Genomic DNA, 21381 nt, shown 5'->3' with positions numbered 1-21381 from the left:
ACAGGCGCATATTTCCATCTCATGAGCACACGTACTACACATACCCAAGCGCACGCACACGTACACGTATAGACACGAGCAAGCGCACACGTTGGCGTACGTTCGTACAACTTGTCTTTGCCGATGTCATTGCAAGATTGAATTATGAGCGCGGGTGGGGGGAGAGAGAGAGGAGAGATGAGTTTACTGCCATTTCCAGAGTCGTTTGTGGTTATACGCTCGGTCGTTGAAACGTTAACGATTTTGAATTTCTCCAAAGCGCTATGAAACTGGGATTAGTCGATTTACAGCTCTACCGATTGCTTGTAATAACTTTTTTTTATTGATCATTCTGTATAGATATAAAATTTCTGTATATAAATCGACGGCCGTGTAACGAGTTTGGTGCGTTATTTATCACGTAACTAAAATTAATTATCAAATATGCGTCATCGGGCCCTTTCGAATCTCAGCGGTATGCCGCGATCCGGAACTTGCACAATAGATTTCGGCGAGTACTTCAGTGGCACCGGTGTGTCCGAGCAGGGCGAGCATTTAAATTTCGACAGTAGACTGATCAGAGCAATTTTTGTCTGTATCATTCCAAGACGAATACCTGATGTAAAGATGATTAAAATTACTTTTTTTCTCATATTTATAACATAGATATTTTCCTGGTAGAAATTCTAACATTTTATAACCTCAATGATAAACATTTTATGACAGATAGATCTTTAGTAATACTGTGTAAATCGTGCTTATACAATTATTTTGATTTTACCACTTGCAGATTTACAAATAAAGATATTCGCCACCTAGCGGGAGAGTCTTAAAGTGGTTTTATCTCATCTAAAGTGGTTAAAAACGGATTTGAATTTATTGAAACAATTAAATTGTCATTCTCAGGTCATTTAAAATTCGCCTAATATTTGTAACAAAATTATAACAAAAAAATGTCAAAAACAGGCCAATCTATGGTCATGTATACGAGAAAATCAACTGAAACATGTATGAACATGGGACACAATTAGAGTGCATCTAATGTACTTTGGGACATTTGAAATGGACATTTTTTGGTCATTAGGCCATCATTAATGTTAGGCATTTCTACCAGAGTTATGGCGTAATGCATAAACATTTTTTTTCTATAAAATTTTTTTTTTTTTTTTTTTTATACTTTGCCGGCTAGGTGCTACCGCACCTCTTGATTTATTCGATCTACGCACCAATGCAACTCCGAGGTCCTTGGCCAAACGGAAGAAATGTGTAGGGGTCTCTGGAATCAATATTTTCTTGAGAAAAACGTTCTGGGTCAAATTTATCGGGATCAGGATAGAAGTTGGAATTTCGCATTATCCCCGATGCCGAAATCATGATCTTGGTGCCCTTTTGCACGTTCATATTAATGCTGGGAAATTCACAGTCTTCCGTGCAGATGCGATTCAAAAATGGAGACGTTGGATGTTTTCTCAGCGTCTCTATTTATAACGATAAAGATAAATGTTAAAGATCGTATGAGACAGTTTTACACTTGATTTACCGTTAATGACCATCTCAAGATATTTGGTTCGATAGACACAATTTTCGTAGGAACAACCATGGGATGCATCCATTAGATCTCGTATCTCATCGCGAACTTTGTCCTGAATTTCTGGATGCAGGGCCAATTCGTAGAGTGCGTAAGCTATCGTACCTGAACTCGTCTCGAAGCCGGCGAAGAAAAAAACGAAAGCCTGAGCGTACGCCTCTAGCAGTGTTATTCTATCGGTTTCGTCTGAAATATAATCGAGTATTTCAGAGAAAATTTTTTATGAATAACAAACTAATTACCATATTCACTGACGGTTTTTCTGATTTCTTCATCATTGACCCCGATATATCCTTTTTCTACTAATTGCATCAACAGATTCAAAACGTCATCTCTCTTGACGTTTCCTTTCTTTCTTAAATTAACCATCTCGGAGAAAACACGTATGAAAAAGTCATACACCACTTTGTCGATCAAACGAATCCGCAAGAAGGTCAGCAGCTCCGGTGAAAACATGCCGAAGGTCAATTGTATATTTGGCCTTTTTTTCACAATCATATCGCCGTACTTGCGGAAATCCGATTTGGGATCTTTCAGTGTATTGCAGTTGAAACCGAATGCCATAGATACGATAGTGTCGGTAGTGTACCTGCCACAAGTAAGTAAGTGCGTTACATCATCGTATCAATGATAGAAATTAAAGTAGGAGAAAATTACCTGGATGATAAATCTTTGACTTCGATCACTACATTTCCGTCGACGATCGACTTTTCCACGGTCTTGATCAGCTCGTCTCCGATTTCTTTGATCAATGGATAGATGCCCTTTAACTTGCTCGATGAAAATGTCGGACTCAATTTCGACCTGAGTCGCTTCCATTTTTCGCCGGGTAAGAAGAACAGGTTGGCAGTCAGTGGGTCGACTTTCTCATTGTGATAGAGGCCTCGATCGCGAAATTTCGAAAACTCTTTGACAAGAACGAGCCTGACGAGCTCGGGGTCGTTGACCATCAGTACGGGATTCGATAACATGTAAATACCGTGTACTGGATGATCACGGAATTTGTCGTAGTTTCGTTTTACATCTTCACCTGCAAAGACGTGTAACCGTAATTTTTTTTTCGATTCTAAATTATTTTAAATTTCTACTGTGTTTCGATCACTGACCAATACTCACTAGCCCCAAACACGAACGTAAAATGTTTCCAAAAATGAGTACTGGCTTTTCGTGCGGCACATTTTTTCTCCGCCAATAAGTGAATGCCACAAATTTTAAGTAAACATAATACACTGCTAATCCTATCGCGTGTATCCAAAATAGTTTGTACTCAAAAATTGATAAAATTAAATCCAACATCGTCAATGTTTCACATAATTTCCAACACTCTCGCACGCCCTTTCACTGACTGAGTATCATAATTTTAACTTTTTTTCGCTCGAATCACCACTGCCCGGAGAACTGCATATCACGCGTGCACAGTACATTAATTAATCAAAATTCGCTCGGAGTCTCGCATTCGAGCGATTATCCCGACTTTTTCGTTCGTTTAAGCGATAAGTTATCGCTGCGACAGCAGCCGCATCGATGACCGCGGCGCGGTCAAAACGAAGTCTTTGTCAATATTGATGGCAATACACAAAACGAAATGACACGCACACTCGGAAAGTCGAAACGTTTCCGCGATGAAGACCATAACCGACTGGACGCCGCCGCCGCCTCTGCGGTGGCTAATAAGTGTATGCATCGATGCAAGCGTGCTGCAACTCTCGCTCAAAGAAACCTTATCGAGTGAGATCATTGCACCGTCGACCGACGTCTACGCGAGTCTACATTCGAGTCGCGCAAATCCAAAAGGCCCGAGCCTCGAGCTGCATAATGTATTAATTAAGCCGCAGCGTAAAATTGTGTACGGGCGCGTATATTTGCTTCGAGTGGGTATAGATATACGCGTACGTTAAATAAGTTCGATTAAATTCGCTTTGAGACGTCGATGGATTAAAGCAAACATGCAGAAGCTTCCATTATATGTGACCTGGGCAGGGCCGCGACGAGTGCTGCGTCGTTGCTGCCGGCAATTATCCACGAAACGAGCAATAGTTATGTAGTAGTAGTCATACATGCACACAGACTCAACGTTTATACACGTAGATACGCTAGGAAAATTCGTATTGTACGAGTATAGATTCGTGACACGTGAAAGGGAACGAGCTTAACGACTCGATCCAAGCGTATAGAGCTCGTTTCGTCTATTACCGCGCGTAGCTAGCTACTTGATGCTCGCTGCGTCTGCCTACATGCGTACTTATATTTCGCGCATATTATACATCCCTCAAAAGACCTTTCATTCCTGACGTTGCTTATGCACACACGTGCGCACAATGCGAAGGCTAATAATGAATTGACGCTCTGGGGCTCGTCAGTCATGTTTAAATTAAAAAGCTGGAGTTAGGAGAAAATAGCATAGCCGAGAAATCAAATTTTTAAACTGGAAGACTATTGATAGAAAAGTAAACTGAAGTATTACATACCAGTAAAACTTACCATATGGGTGAGTTGAAAAATTGAATACTTACCATGAGATTAAGATTTTACTTTAAAGTTCGAGAAGTCTTTTACTGGCATTATGATAAGTTTTATTTTATTTTGGAATTCTATTTATACAATTTGTGTTTATTGTAGTGTATTATACTACTTAGTCTATTGTGTGTTCATAGATCATATGATGTAAGGTATGTGAAAACAAATAATAACCTTTTATCACCCTTACTATATTTAAATGAAAATTGTTTGCGTTTGTTTTGAAATTTGCTTTAGCTGTCTACTTTTTCTGTTACTTAAAAGCATTTTATTGTTTTACACCACGAGCAACATCATTTATTTAAAATTCGTATCAAGCTTTTGCTGAAAAATAAAAAAATATCAACGTTCAAGCTATTTTCTATTTTCAAAATAATTTAGTTGAAAAAACGTTGTCACACATATTATCTCATAAACGTGATGTCTCAAGTAAAAATTAACGGGAATTAACAATGGTATAGGTCACTACTTGCACAGTTTCCTTTTCAATTAATGGTATTAAAAGTTTGTTTTTTATGGCCATATCAACGTAAATACACACAAATCATTGGACGATTATTCATTCATCTTTGTTTTTTTGTTCCATCTATTGCAGTAGTACGTATTGTTTAAGTAACAAAAACGATTTTCTGAGAAAGATTTTCTAATACTGGATTTTTTTAGTTATTAAAAGTATTTGAAGAAATCAAAAAAGTAGGTGCTGACAGTAGTGCGCTGGAAGGCTTGTGTCAAGCTATAATTGGTTTTATTACATTATATTCCTATGATTATGTAGCTTTAAATTACGAAAAGGTTACAATAATTTTTTAATGTTATGTCCCATTCAATATGACCATTGTAATTTTCAAAAACTGCACGTCACTTAGATTAAAATAAGTTTGGAAGTAATGACCACAATATTTCAAGACAACGATACTTTAGGGCAAAAAGTGATTTTGCGATCAGTTAAAAAATTCATGACTATTAACTCTATTATAACAGGTTGTAACTCTTCGTACTTGAAACCGTACTACATAATTGTAAAACTAACAATACATTTTTTAGCGACGTTCGTTTATGTGAGTGTGAACGGCGCCACAGCTCCAGTGGTTATTCCAGAGTTACTGACATGGTTATTGCCAGGAAATAAAACATTTAAAAAGTCATTGCCTATTTATTGGGATTTTTTCATGGACCAACATGAGTATTTCTATCAAATTTTTGTAATGCAACAGATCCTTCTTATTCTCTTCAGTTTTACAGTTACGTCATTGATCCAGTACGAATACTTATGTACAGGATTTATCATTGGCGAATTCCATCAATTGCAGTACGTGAGAAAGTTGCTTGCATCCCTTGATAATGTATTTGTCTACGATAGTTCTTCAATGAAACTTGGCCTACTTTTAGAAATTTTTTAAACGAAACAGATGTTGAGTATCGCCGTAAACTCGTTCAAAATAAAGAAAACGCTTACCAATATCTTATCAAAAAACTCAACCGAGTAATTCGATACCATTATGATTGCATCGAGTAAGTCAATTTGTATTTATCTAGAGGCTGCCAAGGGCAAAATGTTTTTCTTTGTTGTTATCTAAGCTTTAATATAGTTTCTTAAGAAAGTATTTAGAAAAATACTTTCGATTTATTTTGATTTTGCTATCTTGAAAATTTAAAGATTCGAATGTTAGAGCAGAAAATCGTAATCTACGCTGTTAAAAAATTTGATCATGTTGCTAAGTACTCGTTCGGATTTTCGGCAAGAATTAAATAATTCTTTAGAAACCCCCACGCTTTTTCACTTTTAATACGCAATAATGAGTTTGTGCAATGCTTGAGAGTATAAGCATTGGTAGGTAAAATTTATTACATCTCTTCTAATGTTCTAATGTAAAGCAATACTGATGTTTTCAAGTGTGACGAAGATCTTTTTATGACGTATTTACAGGTGAAAATGCATGAGGGTTGCGGCAAATATAAAATAATATTTTACTTATGGATACCAGAGTCCTCAGTGGAATAAAAAAAAATATCTACTTGATTTTACAGGGTTTTTGAACAACTATATAAATTGAACAGTCCAGTGATGTTTGTTGTTATTGTAGGTGCATCTTGTTGCATAATTTTAAGTGGTACCACAGTGAGTATGGAACTGATTACCAGTCGAATTTTTAATTTTTTTATGATATTAAAATATTATGAAAAAAATTATTAATTCTACTCGAAACTTATAAATATATCAATGTTAACAGGCTCAAAATATTTAATAATGTATTTTAATGATGAATTGCAGATGGTAGTTTTAATGAATTCGAGCTCAGCAATAGCTATTAAAATGTTGATAGTATATTGTACTGCTTTGATTACCGTTCCAATTGCTTGTATTCCTAGTCAATTGTTAAGTAATGCTTGCCTTGATATGTTCAACAAAACGTAAGATTTCTGCATACTTAGAAAATAAGTCTAATTTATAACTAATAAAAAATTCACGTTCGTAGTTATTGCATTAATTGGTACGAATACCCACCAACAGCTAGGCGCATTTTAGTATTATTTTTGTTAAGATCAATGAAAACTATGGTATTTGAGGCTGGGAAAATTATTGAGTTAAATTTTGAAACGTGTAGCAATGTAAGTCTCTCAAAAAGTATACCAAATATACCAATTACCAAAACTATGGTTTTTTGTAATTACAAAATGTCCTTTTAGGTTTTAAAAAAATCATTATCGTTTACGGCAGGTTTTAGATCATTTTATACTTCACGTTCTACGTAAAAAAAAACTTTTTCTTTGTCATGTCCTATAGTACATGCATACCAAAACATACACCTTCATTGTTTTGACTGTTATAAGCAAATGTATGTCTAGTCACTGTTTCATAAATGGATATAGAATACTATAACTACATTTAAAGTTTTACACTGTTGACCTATATACTTTTAAAATAGTACTGTGCGCAATAGATGTGCATAGGATGGTGGGGTACTGCGTGATTGTTGGGCATATATCCCAACCAGTGCCAGTGCTGAAAGATGCCATGTCGCGCTCCGGGCAGAAAGATGCTATTTCGCGTTCGAGCTGAAAGATGCCACTTCGGCGCTCGATTCTGAAGGATGGTTTTTTCTGCGTTTGAAGTGACGCCATATTAATATTTCATGTTTTAGAAGTAAAATTGAATGCTCTTCCAGAATCTGTCGTTGGAATTAAAATAATAGTTGAAGTTGAAGCTTGAAACACAGAAATACCGAGCGCCGAACTTGAACTTACTTAAAAATAAGAATAATTGATGAAATATGAATAAAATTCAGGTTCTTAGTTATTTCATCAATTGGTACAAATATCCACCAAAAGCTAGGCTCATCGTAGTATTACTTTTATTAAGATCAATGAAAACTTTGGTAGTGGAGGCTGGGTCGATCATTCAATTAAATTTTGAAACATGTAGCAATATAAGTCTCTTAATTTAAAAGTAACCAAAACTATGACTCATTTCCATTGTATTCCTGTAAGGTTAAAAAAAACAATATTGCTTACAGCAGCCTTTAGATCATTTTATACTTCAGGTTACACCTAATAAAATAACTTCTTCTACTGCAAAAGTTTAATTCGATGTTGAAATAATTATCGTTTTCTTGTAATAAATAAGTTAAATATCCCGCAGTGAATCGTTGTCATTTATTATTCATATTGCGCCATTGCAAAATCTAAACATCAACCACGTACCAACATTATTTTATCCTATGGCATAACATAATTTTTTCAAATTATTTGTTTTTTTTCTTTGCAGTAAAAGCCTTTTGTCGATTATTTTTTTCACTTTTCTAATAAATAAATTTTATTATATTGGTCGATGCTCATTTATTGTTGATAAAACTTTTCTTACACTTTTTTGGTGTCACACATGGGTGTATATAATTTAGAGTAGCTTATAAATAAATTGAAATTTTGATACATTTTTTATGCCAAATTATTTAACACACCTGGTTTTATACACAATACAATCTAGTTCTCACTCACCTAACGCACATATACCATACAACATATTTGTATAGAAGTCTTTTGTGTTTTGGACGCATAACGATATTTGCAAGAGAAATTCCAGAATTTAGCAGCTCATCCATCGTGTCGAAATCCACGGGCAGCTGTTGCGTTTGAGATACGAGTCACTTTGATCTACGGATCATCTGACGAGCGCCTGCTCATAATTAATAGACTAAATAACGATTTACCGCAATTATATCCAATCAAAAGCGTATTTGAGTCCAAGCTGCAGAGATCTGCTGCGTTGAAATAAGTACATTATTGTAAAAATTGAAACTCTATATCGTACTTCTATACCCTACGAGAATGCAGATTGTGTCTGTGTTCCCAGATGAGAACTGTTTATCCCTGAACATCAAACAAGACAATTTCAAATCAGTAAAATAATGATTAAAAAATGAAGGCTCAAGTGTGTTTTGAGCTCTAAATTTTAGCGTCCATGTAATATAGAGTCCTAGTTTCGTTCGGAGTAACCTTAGTTTCAAACGTTTGCCGAATATCCAGCATTATTTTTATCAGTGTAATATTATATCAGTTGAAAACGAGTACTAGGGAGCATCGATGTGGTCCAGAGACGATCGTAACATTAATTTCAACGAGGTCTTACATTAGCTGTGCTTCTCGATGTGCACATTGGCTCTCTCTCTCTCTCTCTTGCGCCGAAACTTGTCGTCGAGGATGTTTCTTCTCTTTCTCTCCGCGCACACAAGCTCGTAACAGCGAGGCTTTTGTGTCGGGCGTTCGAATTTCCGCAGTTTCGATAAGGATTCGCTTGATTAGCTTCTATATAGTTCTCAACCAGTGCTCGGCCAAACGAGACATTATGTGTGTATGTGTGTGCGTGCTTGAGAATATGTCGGGCGCGTCGAGGGGGCTATCGTTCGGCGTCGCGGCTATACTCACGTATTATGTAACGAAATGCGTCGGCTTTCTTGCAAAATATATACCAAGTTATAATTTTTGATATAAAGACGGCAAGTTACTTATTTTGTTATCAAGAGTGGATTAAAACAAAGCTATTATTAAATGTGGAAAAACGATCGCCATTTATTTTTGTCAATTTTCCGCATCAGTCAATTTACAATATCATATTCAAAAAGAAAATAATAGGCATAATTTTCAATCAAGCGATTGATTACAAGCACGGATCGGTGAAAGCGCTCATGCAGGGATTCGACGGGTATCTTCTTATTTGCTCAACCCTGACACTCGGTCTGCTCTCGACTTGATTCACGCCGGACTTGAAGTAGCCTAGAGACGAGCTGCTGCTGCTGCTGCTCTGCTGCTGATGATGATGAAACATACCCTCCACGTTGTTGTTCAGTCTCGTGGCCGGCTGCTCGTGGACGACCTCCACAGCGGGCTCGACGGTCTCCAATCGCTGCATCAATCGCGACGACGGCAGGCTGTAACTCACGACGGGTTGGGCGCTCCAAGTCATCACGGGACGTTGCACGAGCTCGACGCGTTGGCGAGCCGCGGGTAGAAGCTCCACTTGGCTGTCGTAGACGTTCTGCAGACGAGCCGGTCTAACGTAGCTCGGCACGGCTGCGCTCACGTAGGACTCGTGTCTCTGTATCGGCGCGGTGAAGCTCGCGCCCTCGTCGCACATGAAAAAGCATCCTTGCGGCTTGGCCAGAGCAGCGTGCGCAACCAGTAAAACTGACAATAATTGACCGAACATGGTTCTGAAAATAGACCGAAAGATCCGTGAATTTGTTATATTTGTAATTTTAAAGCTTAGAAAAATTTTTATTGATGCTTACAGAATATTTATTTGATTTCAAACCAATTTCGCGTTATAAATTTATTCGGAAGTCGAGCAGTAGCCACCAACTCGAGGAGCAAATCGAGACTGATTCTGAATGTCGTCGGTCGGATGTCGCTTCGCGTAGCGCGTGCACAAGATGATCGATATTAAATCTCGCCTCTACCGAAAATTGAATAATATTTTTCTCGCCCAGTGCACGCATTTCATCATCTTCTGTTTATCGCATTTCGAGTCAAAACATCCACTCTCGCGACGAAGATATAATATAATAGCGTGTCGCTACGCAGTGTGGCGTAATAACACGCGTATACAGCATCTCGTATTATACAAAATCGCTTATACGAGATCGCGCGCAAGCACCGAGTAGTAGTAATCGCAATTTTTCCGTCGTTTCAAAGTACATTTGCCAGCCATTCACACATAGGCCACGAGCACGAGCGTGTGCGAATAAACTCGGTATTACATCGAGCTTATTTTTTTTCTTCCTACGCATTCCGAGCGGCGCACGGCTCCGACGACGACTTCTTTTCTCCGCAAGTGCGCGTTATCGGTCGAACGATAAGCGTGCCACCGCCTCTAGGCTGTTTGTAGGCATACAACCTTAGCCTAATGTATTCCCTGAGAGTAGAATAAGAAGGTGTCAGGCGGGCCATTTAAAAGTAGAGAAAAAGTACAGATTAAGACTTCTAAGCGCGGATTTAACGCTTCCTATTTATATTTCGCTAAGTATCGGCATTATACGCTGTATTACCGTAATCTTAACTGCGCGAATATATACCAACTTTTTCGCCAACCCTCCAAAAGCGCGCGTGTGCATTATACGGCGCTAAACGCTCTGCACTTTTTTCATCAGCGCGTGAACATTTTTTCGTAGAAAGCATAAATTAAAGGAATAAACAGTTGAAGAGGAGCGAAAGAAGCTTTTCATTTGACTCGCTCGGGTTGCCCGGATGTCGAGAGGGGGAATGAAAACTCCAAAGTGCATTTCAACGGTACTTTATTTGTGGAATTGACACCGAGTTTTAACATTTCACATTCGAGGTCATCGCGCATCTTCGAATTAGTATTTTAAGAAAATGAAACTGTGTCAGGTGGATCGGTGGTGCGCTGACGTTTTTAGAAATTATTCAAGCTGCGTGTTTTATCTCGCGAGCTTGAAGCTCTGATTCGATTCGGCGTGGTATTTAAAATTAATCAAGTCAATTGAGTAAAAAAACTCGAAGGTGAAAACGAATTAATTTTTAATGAAAGACGAATGAAAAAACGTGTCAATGTTACATCCAGTGGCGGATTGAAAAAAGTGCCGCCCCAACGCAAAGTTTGCCGCTCAGGAGCTGTCAGCAAATTTAGCTAAATATCTCACTAACGTGTGATTAATAAATTCGGGATCGATTGTAATTTCGTAAGGTTTATTAAAAATGCAGTAGCCATCTGAATGTTCACCCCATTTACAGTTATAAACAAGAAGTGAATAAAAGCTCGCCCTGTCAGTAATAATTCACAATATCAGTATTCAAAGGTGTAATGATAGTTGAATGCCTGAGGTTCAAGTAATACAAAATTATAAAGACACGAATTTTATTGAAATTTAAGAAAAACATATGAATGAGTATCTTTACATATATAAATTGTCAATCATCATTTCTTCACTTGTCTTTTTTCTTCATGGTTATTATGTGTTTTAGCAAATTCAATTTTTGTCCAAATTTGTATTTGCACTTGTCACATGTACAGTCTTAAAGACACTTATGGGCTGTCTTTTGGTGTATAATCAATTTCAATTTTACTTCGAATTTCTTCTCACACCTGTCAATCTTTGCAACCTTCATGGACTATTTTTTTGTGTCTCTTCAAATTGCTTTGACTCCCAAGTTTTTTTTCGCAAATGTTGCATGCATAATCTTTACGACCTTCGTGAACTGTCTTCTGATGGATGAGCAAGGTCGCTTTGAATCCAAATTTTTTTTCGCATTTGTCGCATGAAAAATTTTTACATCTTTCGTGTACTGTCTTTAAGTGGGCCAGCAAATTTGATTTTAGTCCAAATTTCTTCTCGCATCTATCACATGCAAAATCTTTGCAACCTTCGTGTACTGTCTTTTGATGTTTAATCAATTTCGATTTATCTACGAATTTCTTCCCGCACCTGTCACATGCGAAATTTTTGCAACCTTCATGGACTGTTTTTATGTGTCTGGTCAAATTGCCTTGATCCCCAAATTTCTTCTCGCAAATGTTGCATCCGTAATCTTTGCGATTTTCGTGGACTATCTTTTGGTGTCTAAGCAATTGTTGTTTATTTCCGAATTTCTTCTCGCAATTGTCGCATGCGTAATCTTTGAAACCTTCGTGCACTGTCTTTTGGTGTCGAATCAATTTCGATTTTACTCCAAATTTCCTTTTGCACTTGTTGCATACATAATCTTTGCGACCATTGTGGACTATTTTTATATGAGCTAGCAAACTTGATCTGTATCCAAATTTTTTCTCACACTTGTCGCATGCGTAATCTTTGCGACCTTCATGGACTAATTTTGTATGCATATCTAAAAGCGTTTTGAGCCCAAACTTCTTCACACACTTGTCACATGCGAAATCTGTCCGACTCTCATGGACTGTCTTTTGATGCAAAAGTAAAGTCGATTTGTGTCCATATTTTTTTTCGCAATTGTAGCATACAAAATCTTTGCGATTTTCGTGGACTGTTTTTTGGTGTTTTATTAAATTGCATTGAACCCCGAATTTCTTCTCGCATTTATCACATGAATAAACTTTCCGACCTTCGTGTACTGTATTTTGATGGCAAAGCAAATGACGTTGTTGTTTAAATTTCTTTTCACACCTGTCACATGCAAAATCTTTCCGACCTTCACGGACTGTTTTTTGGTGCTTGATCAAATCTAATTTTTTTCTAACTTTCTTCTCGCGACTATCACAAATGGAATCTTTACGATCGTCGTGTACTTTCTTTATGTGTAAAAGCAATCTATGTTTAGTATCAAATCTTTTCGCGCACATTTCACATAAGTAATTTTTGAAAACTTCGTGGAATATTTTGTTGTGCTTAAGTAAAGTTGATTTATTTTCAAATTTCCTCTCGCACTTATCGCATATGAAATCTTCGCGATCTTTGTGTACTAATTTTTGGTGCGTAAACAAACTCGATTTTTTCACAAATTTCTTTTCGCATCCGTCACATGCAAAATCTTTGCGGCCTTTGTGTTCTGATATTTGGTGTCTACTCAAATGACTTCGAAACTCGAATTTCTTTTCGCACTTGTCGCATTCGTAATTTTTTCGTTGATTGTGAATTGTGTCTCGGTGTGTTATCATGATTGATTCTAGTTCAAATGCCTCCTGACAAATATCACAAATATATTTTTTGTCGTCTAAAACAACAATGTTCTGTCCATTAAAATTATTTTCCGAGACATATTCCTCGAGTTGTCTATAACTTTTATCCATTTTGGTACTTGAAATAAACGATATCGATTCTTCTATTTAGTGACATGAAAATTAAATGAGTAGAATTTATCTTTTGGTTTTATGATTTGTTTCATCGGTACAGACAGCACTCAAACTAATTTATTCTCACTACAAACATAATCAGTGGGTCAAGAGACGATGTTAAAATCGTTTATGGAAAAATTATTTACAATTGAGATACCGATTTATCTGTTTATACACTATCCTTACAATATTTGAAACAATTTAAAATTCTAACTTGATGACGATTCCTTCGAGGAATTTTTAGGCCTTTTAAAATCAAGTACTTTGAAGAAATCCTTAATTACAACATCGAGCTCACAAAAAAAAGAGTAAATAGATCCTTTTATACGTGTATAATTTCATTTGAAAATTTGCCGCCTTCACGCTATGGCATTATTGACGCGCTCCATAAACCACTACTGTTCACATCAATACCTACAGCTTATGAACGTCATTTTATTTCGGTTCATGATTTTTCCTTTGTCTATGAACTGTAAAGTTGGCTAATTATTTACCCGAATCAGAGAGTACGAATGTATCACATTCAAACTCATAATTGTACAGCTATTATCATTTTTTCTCGGTCGCCCCATAATCGAATGTAATTCTCGGCATAACTTGATCTTGGAATTCCCAGCGGCTCAAAAGTAATAATCTCCTCTCTCTATACACATACATGTAGCAAGAGCAGTTGCGTCGTCGTCGGAGTCAAACTACGTGCGTACATGCCTATATAAACATTATATACATACATACACGGCACTGCAAGCTCACGCGCGACTCCGTGTACGGCAGTTTGGTTAACTATGTGTGTCTGAGGTCGGTCTGGGGATGGTTGCCTAGATATACATGTCTATATGTACCGTAGCTGCAACTGACTTGCTGCTGCTGCTGCTACATCCGAGCCACTTAGTTGCCTTGGACCTCGAGAATCTCCTCGTCGCTGTGCGTGCCATGTATTTATGTATCAGTGGGTATGTGTGCAATACTACGTCGGGGTCGGAGGAAGCGAAAATGCCAACCGATTGATTATTCAAGTGGGTGCGCGCGTGACTACTGATTTCCGTGTATAATCACGTGAAAATGTATGATTTTTATCGTAAATTCAAAGCTTCGTTATATTTCGTGAACGATGCTGTAATCGTCTCGAACGAAAGACGAAACGGAGGAGGATAAAGTTATAAGCTATCACTGTAGCCGCGAGAGTGTAATAAGAATGAGAGAGACAAACGTTTTTACGGCTTGACCAGCCATAAAGCCTCCGAGAGTCTTTCGAGAGCGAAACTTGAGCATTTGATTACAGGCTATGAGATTTGTGTATTTGCTCTCTCACTCTCTCTTTTCTTTATCTCTTATTTCTGCGCGCCTCCGAAGTAGCGGAAAAAATGGTATATATACTCCTTACATAGAGTATATATTTTTCTTTGCCGTCCGCGCGCGCCGTATATAACGCACAAAGAGAGTGCAAGGGTAGCTGTAGTAGCAGCTCGACTGCCACGGTACGGCGCGGGCGGGTGATCCTTTGTTATTGCGCCGTTAATTTTAACGCTTGCTACGTGCCTCTGATTACTTCAACTTTTGAACCGCGCGCGGCGCACGTAAACTGGACCCTGTGTGTGCGTGCGTTTCTTTTCTCGCATTATATACCGAACCGAGTCTTGATTTTCTTCTCGCTCTTTTTCTCTCTCTTTTTTAGCCACTTATCTTTCGCGCGACTTTTCGTGTGCAAAGCCGTATAAATACACTGAGCTCTCGATGCCTCGCGTCGTTTTTTTTATGTGTTTCGACTCTTTTGTTGCAGTTGGACAATGTCGTCTTTAAGTTTCTCGCATTAACGACCCTTTATATACGTCTATATGTATGTATAGTCTCCGAACTCGACTCGACTCGCTCTCTCTGATTTCTTTCGGACGGCAATTGCGCGCGAGGGGCTTAAAATGAAAGTTCGAGTGGCTGCGGGGGTAGTTAAAACTAGCCAACGAGATTGTTTTTATGTTTGCCGAGTTTATGCCTTCTCCGCGAGGTTATATAAATACCTTTATTTACGCCCAAGGGTCGCGCGAGCCGAAGCTATACGACCCGGCAGTGGCGCAGTTGTTGAAAAATTTTCTAATTAAAACATCGGATGTGTACCCTAAAAGTATCATTATCATTATATATTACATTCGACGTCGGATAGTGCATTTGCGCGCGAGAACACGTGACTGTACGCGGAACGAAAGACGATTCACGAGAAATAATAAATAAAGCCTTGCATTGTCACTTTCCAACCTCACTGTGTAGTGTGTACGTATGTATATATCTCTATCTATCTCTATACCTCTCTTTCGTGCTCGCGTCGGCGATAGTGTGGCGCACACGGAGAGAACAAGTTTGCAGCTGCCCTGCAACAATAAAGACAGGTCGGATGGAAAATACTTGTTTTCGCGGGCAGTTGGCTGTCCGGGAAAAGTTGATTGGTGCCAGGGTGGGAGTAGGGTCTGCAGCCGACGTAGCCGCACACACATATATAGCGCCCAAATAGTAGCAGCGGCAGCAGCAGCCGCCGAGGCACTTTACGCTTAAATGGCTTTCCGTCGTCCGAGAATTATTTAGCCGCATCGCGTCCATTTGTGTATCTAAATCTATTAATGGCTGGCCACCTCTCCTTCTCCCCCCGCGCGGTGTGTGTGCGTGAGTAGAGGACCCTTTTCACTCGTTTCTCTTTATAGAAATACAAGAAAGCTGCACACATCAAAGTTTTCAAGTCAAATTTAGTTTAGCATGTTTATAATGCATGTAAGTGACACTAATTGAAGCGGGCACTGATAAAAGAAAAATATCCAACCTCGTCTTACGTTATTTTTTGTAATATATAAGCGTGGAAAAGATCGCGCTCGCGTAAGAGCCATAAAAAATCTCATCGATAAAAAAAATTGGTTCACTTTTTATCCTTGAGCGAATCACCTCCTCTCTCGCTCTCGTACACTTGCAAAACAATCACTACTGGCGAAGAGCGTCGTCGCGCGGCGGTCTGCATAATATAATGCGTACTGCATATAAGAGAGGGTGAAAGAGAGAGAAAGAGAGAGAGAGAGAGAGAGAGAGAGAGAGAGAAAGCGGTTATGTATAGGGTGTACCGAAGGAAATAACCGTCATCTGTATTCGCGATAACATCGTAATTGAATGCGGTTGACGCGGGGATTTGCCCAGGGAAAGCCTCGACGCGACTCGAGTGTATATAGCCCGAGAATTTCTCGTGTACGGCGAGTATTATATACAAACGTCGCCGCGCATCCCTCTCGCTCATTTTTCCCGCTCTTACTCTCTGTCTCTTTCGTTTAGCGCTCGAAGCGCAAAGATGAGATGAAAAAGTGGCTAACGACTAAGCACGACGAGATTTTCTATCTCGATAAACTCCGAGAGAATAAACCGATCGTCTTTATGGCTTTTATTATTCCAAGACGTGTGTGTTCGTATAGGCATGTTCTCGATCGGCAGACAGTCGAGATATCGGAAGTTCGATTACAGCCGCGCAGCCACAGAGCCGAAAGTATCCGATTAAAAATTAACAATCGGCCGATCTATGCGTTGTAAATATTTAATTAAACAATGAATCGACAACGACGACGCCAGCTATCACATTCTACTGCGAGCCAGCTAGCTAGCTAGCTGCCCTCGTGTGTCGCGCCTCCCCTGATATAGCTCGCACGTGTATATTTATTGTACGATCGTAGCCGCACTGCCACACGCACGATCCGTTTGATTCGTCGCGGGCAGCCGCCTGTAGATTGACTTTTTTTCTTATCCTTCTTTACTTTCTGCGTATACTATCGTACATGAGGCCGCGCATGCAGTGATATCTCACTGCGTACTGCCACTACTCTGCCAGTAATACGAGAGACAAAGAAAAAATTTTCATCACGTACGCTCATATCGTATTTGCCTATAGATTCGTTTCTCGTTGTCTGCTTCCTTTTTACTTTATTTTTTTTGTTCTTCTTTCTTCCACTATGGGAGCTTCTTTTTATCGTTGTTGTTTCGGCGATTCCTTATTATATATGCATGCGGCTGCCGTAGATTTATGAGTAAACAAGCGCAACGAGAGTTGCGAAAGGGGAGGAAGGAAGGGGTCGTGCGGCGGTGAAAAGAGAGAAACTGACCGAAAGATGAAAACTTTTGTTCAATTTTTTCTCTTACATCCTATTATGTACGTGAGATTTAGATTTATTTTATGTATCAGCGCACAGTGGGAACAGATCACGTATAAGAATGTATAAGTCGTTCGGGAAGTTGCTTTTTTTACTACAAAAGTTTTCAGCGTATATTCTGTCATTTATAAATTTATATCGTCATCTTATAATATTGATTTTTGACTTTCTTGATGTTAAAATAATCAGGCCTCGGACAAGAAAGGACTTTTATTGTCACGAATAACGGCCCTCCTCCAATTGTACCCGCGCGCTATCGAAAAGTATATAGCGCGCGTAAACGTACATATAGATAGGCGAAAACGTCGTTGCTGCGTACGCGCGACGCGCTGCGCCGAGGACATATTAAACTTTCACCCAAGAGTGCAATTTTGGGCGAGCAGTGTCCGAGAGCTTGCACGAATTCGCCTAGATGTCGTGTACGTATATATACAGGACGCGAAAGCTTATAATAGCTTTCGACTTGACAGCCGGATGAGATTCGTTCGTAACGTCGTCTTACATACATATTACGTGCAATAGGCGAAACGACAAGACGAGCTTTCCATGCACGGCAAACGCGTTTAAACTTTTAAATATATAACTGTGAATGTAACAAGAGCCTCGAGTCGTTGAAGCGTTAACTCTCCGGCTTTATATCGAGTCCTTCGCTCCATCTATGTATAAGTTTTGCGCGCGCGCCGATACACCGATGCGACTTCGTTCCGATGTATATGCACATTACACGCGTCGATTTCTCGGCTATAAGCTTCGAGAGAGATCTTCAATCATAAAGTCCTTTCCGCGTGGCTGGGCCGCAATGCTATGTGCTGACACGACGACGATGACGGCGCGACGAGTAACGACTCGAGCTATTATCTTCGTCCTTTCATTCAACGACGGCGCGGGCACATCGCAGTATACGCAGCCAGCGGGTGCGCGTGCGATAAAGCATAAAAAAATCCTATATATACCTACCTATACGCTGCACAGCCGCAAAAGGATGTGCGCCCCATAAAACGTAGCAGTGCCGCATAGCGCGACAAAAAGGCCCGCACGAGCATCTCTTTTCCCGGTTCGGATGTCCGCGTGCCTGCCTGCCGGCCGACCACTGTGCGACTCTTTCTACTTATCGTGGTTTGTGTGTGTAGCAGCAGCGTGTGTTGTTGTGTATTCGGACTTTATGGGGCCCCCTCTCATTGTGTAAGATGCCGAGACACCCGTACAAAAGCTGAATATTTCTTACTGTACTCGCCCACTGGAGACTTTTTGCCACTTTACGCAGCGACGTCTGTTTCATTTTATAAAAATTCTTGCTTCACGAAACAAAAACAAAAAATGTTTTAGCCATATCAAATTGATTGTTTTTCTCGTACGCGTGAAATAACACCCGACCGTCGGTTAAAAATAATCTATCCCGTATTATATTAGCGGTTGCGCGCGGGAGAGGAGTATATAGTAGCACAAAGGAAGCAAAAAAAAAGTTCACCACTAAAGTATATACGGCGCTGGCTAAATTAATCATTTCGTAGCCCAAGAAAATTGCCCCCCACCCCTCGAACTTTGCCGCGATCTCATTTCAGATAAATTTCACATCACACGTACACACGCACGCTTCTCCATCGCGTATATACCTAATACATACATACATAGCACACAGAGAGATCGAGGCCACTTAATTTTGCACCCTTCTCAGCGTAAACGCGCATACGTACAGTACCTTCTCATCCACCCTATATCCCCGATTGCGATGTTCTTCAAAAGAAATAAAGCTAATTTAAGAACTGTCAATCAGAATCAACAACCAAAAATCGTCATTTCTTTTTTCTCTCGTTGCTCGAATTTTCAAGAAAACACTGCAACTGCCCTGGGTAGCTTGAGCCGAGCACATTGTGCGCCGCAGAGTATACTCTCTGCGGCGATCTCGCTCGTCGGTTACGTTGCTGCCGAGCTTTTATCGCGAAATCTTTAATTCTCACCCTGCGGCTTCATCATTCGTACTTCTATACATGTATACGTAGCTCGGCGCTGCTCTGGTCTCTTTATGCGTTATACGCACACATACATACATACACGAGTACTACCACCACCCACGCCTCGCGCGCTCAAGCGGGCGGGGTGAAATTACCACGTTGATTTCATTTCGTGGTTAGATTATTTCGAGTACGTTTATATACATATATGTGTCTGTAGAGCGTGATTAATGTTTGAAATTCTCCGTGGCTCAGCTATACATCCGTGTTTATATACACATTTACTCGCGGCAGACGTGTACTGCTGCGAGGCCACGCGAAATATCCAATTTCGATGAGCGAACTCTTTTCTTATCGTTGGGGCCTTCTCTCATCTTCTTTTTTTCTGCTTTGTTTGTTTACCACGGCTTTTATGCGTTTCTGCTTCAACATATACACGGTAAATACACACACACACGCGCACGCACGCGTACGGCTCGAGAGCGTATAAGTATTAGGAAAAGATCGATGCGATTATTATGTTAATTTACGCCTGCGCGCATCATATTATAAATCTATAATAATACATAGTGTATATCAGGCACGATATCACGAGGGGTTGATTTGTGTATACCCAAGATATTACTTCGATTGATCATCGCCTGGCGTTACTACTACTACCACTACCACCGCGCGGCTGCAGGAAAGCATATCTCGCGCGGATCGAGCGGCAGCGGCACTGCAGCACGCGCGTGCTTCATTATAATTTTCTTGTGTTCTCTATACGTCACGTGCTGGTATAGCTGCCTCGAGTCAAAGTTTTCCTTATAAATCATCGGCTTAAAGCTCAGCCGGTATAAGATTTTATATATGTTTAATAAAGTGTATAATCTGAAATTTCAATCTACTTTTCTCGCGCGCGCGAGAGATATATATAATACAAAAACACGCTGCTGTTGCAGTATGTGATCGTAGTATACCGTGCATTATACACATTGGTGTATGCGCAGACTTGCTCAAAGAATACTTAAGTGAAATTTCATATGCCGTGCTTTTTTTTTTCTTCCATCTCACTCTCTGTACCCCAGTGAGTGGAGGGCCAAAGTCGTAATCGAAGGAAACCCAATAACAGACTCAATAAATTCTTGCCTGGCTTCGCGTACACGTCTTAGCAAAGAAAATTGGACTTGGAGTAAAATTTTTTGGCCCTTTGCATAAAAGCGTACCCACAAAGTTAATAATAATACGTGAGAGCTCCCGAATTTCCAACGAGTAGCTGAGTCTTTCATTATCCTCGGCCGGAATGTATATAAAACGCGTCGAATTCAATTTATGCCCATCATCGAGGAGCTGTTACGCGGCATTGTAAATTGTTAAAATTAGACCTACTCGTGCGCGTAAAACTCCACTTTTCCGCGGCTTCGTATAAGAGGAATCGATGTGCTGCCGTCCCGCGCGTATGTAGAGACAAAAGCAATCTTCGCAGTTATAGTGCGGGAGTCACGAGCTGGGCTATATAACGTATCCTATAGATAGACCCGTTGCTTCAATAACAGCTCTACCGCGCTTTCGAGTGTGTATCGTCTCTTTCGTGTCCTTTTATATACGCTCGCACTCGTGGAAGAACTTGGCCGATTTGGTCGGAGCTTTCGCGGATAGTGGGGGGCGAGGCGAAAGCGAAAAGGCCAAGCGCCATTTCCCTAATGTTCCGACCATAAAAGACCAGACGCGTCCGCTTTCCATCTGTTATTATATTCTCTGGCCGAGGCGACTTTATAATAAGAATCAGCCGACTCTTGCTCCGGGGATGTCTCATCGATGATGGTTTCCTCTTCGAAAAGTTTTTCATTCGAGTTTTTTTTTTGTCCTGACCGTAACATTATAAGGTTAATGGAA

At 39.7% G+C, this 21381-nt stretch overlaps 3 protein-coding genes across 3 annotated transcripts in view; 2 read left to right on the top strand and 1 right to left on the bottom strand.

Moving 5' to 3' along the window:
- The window catches only part of LOC106657088, a 138333-nt gene that overhangs the window by 115434 nt on the left and 1518 nt on the right, over positions 1-21381 (top strand). The window lies entirely within an intron of this gene.
- LOC106653123 (cytochrome P450 6a2-like) lies at positions 372-2815 on the bottom strand. The gene is made up of 6 exons (XM_014372382.2): positions 2674-2815; positions 2225-2597; positions 1810-2156; positions 1520-1753; positions 1206-1457; positions 372-595 (listed from the first exon to the last, which is right to left on the bottom strand). The coding sequence occupies exons 2-6, from the start codon at positions 2536-2538 to the stop codon at positions 429-431; spliced, it is 1314 nt and encodes a 437-aa protein (XP_014227868.2). The 5' UTR covers positions 2539-2597; positions 2674-2815; the 3' UTR covers positions 372-428.
- On the top strand, positions 4972-7530 carry LOC106653113. Its single transcript, XM_014372370.1, has 6 exons — positions 4972-5065; positions 5129-5393; positions 6113-6203; positions 6357-6496; positions 6562-6694; positions 7372-7530. The coding sequence occupies exons 1-6, from the start codon at positions 4972-4974 to the stop codon at positions 7528-7530; spliced, it is 882 nt and encodes a 293-aa protein (XP_014227856.1).

This window comes from Trichogramma pretiosum, unplaced genomic scaffold (assembly GCF_000599845.2).
Source record: "Trichogramma pretiosum strain Unisexual culture from Peru unplaced genomic scaffold, Tpre_2.0 scaffold1, whole genome shotgun sequence".
Lineage (NCBI taxonomy): Eukaryota > Metazoa > Arthropoda > Insecta > Hymenoptera > Trichogrammatidae > Trichogramma > Trichogramma pretiosum.
The sequence above is the reverse complement of the archived record's forward strand: the minus strand, read 5'-3'. Positions and strand labels throughout refer to the sequence as shown.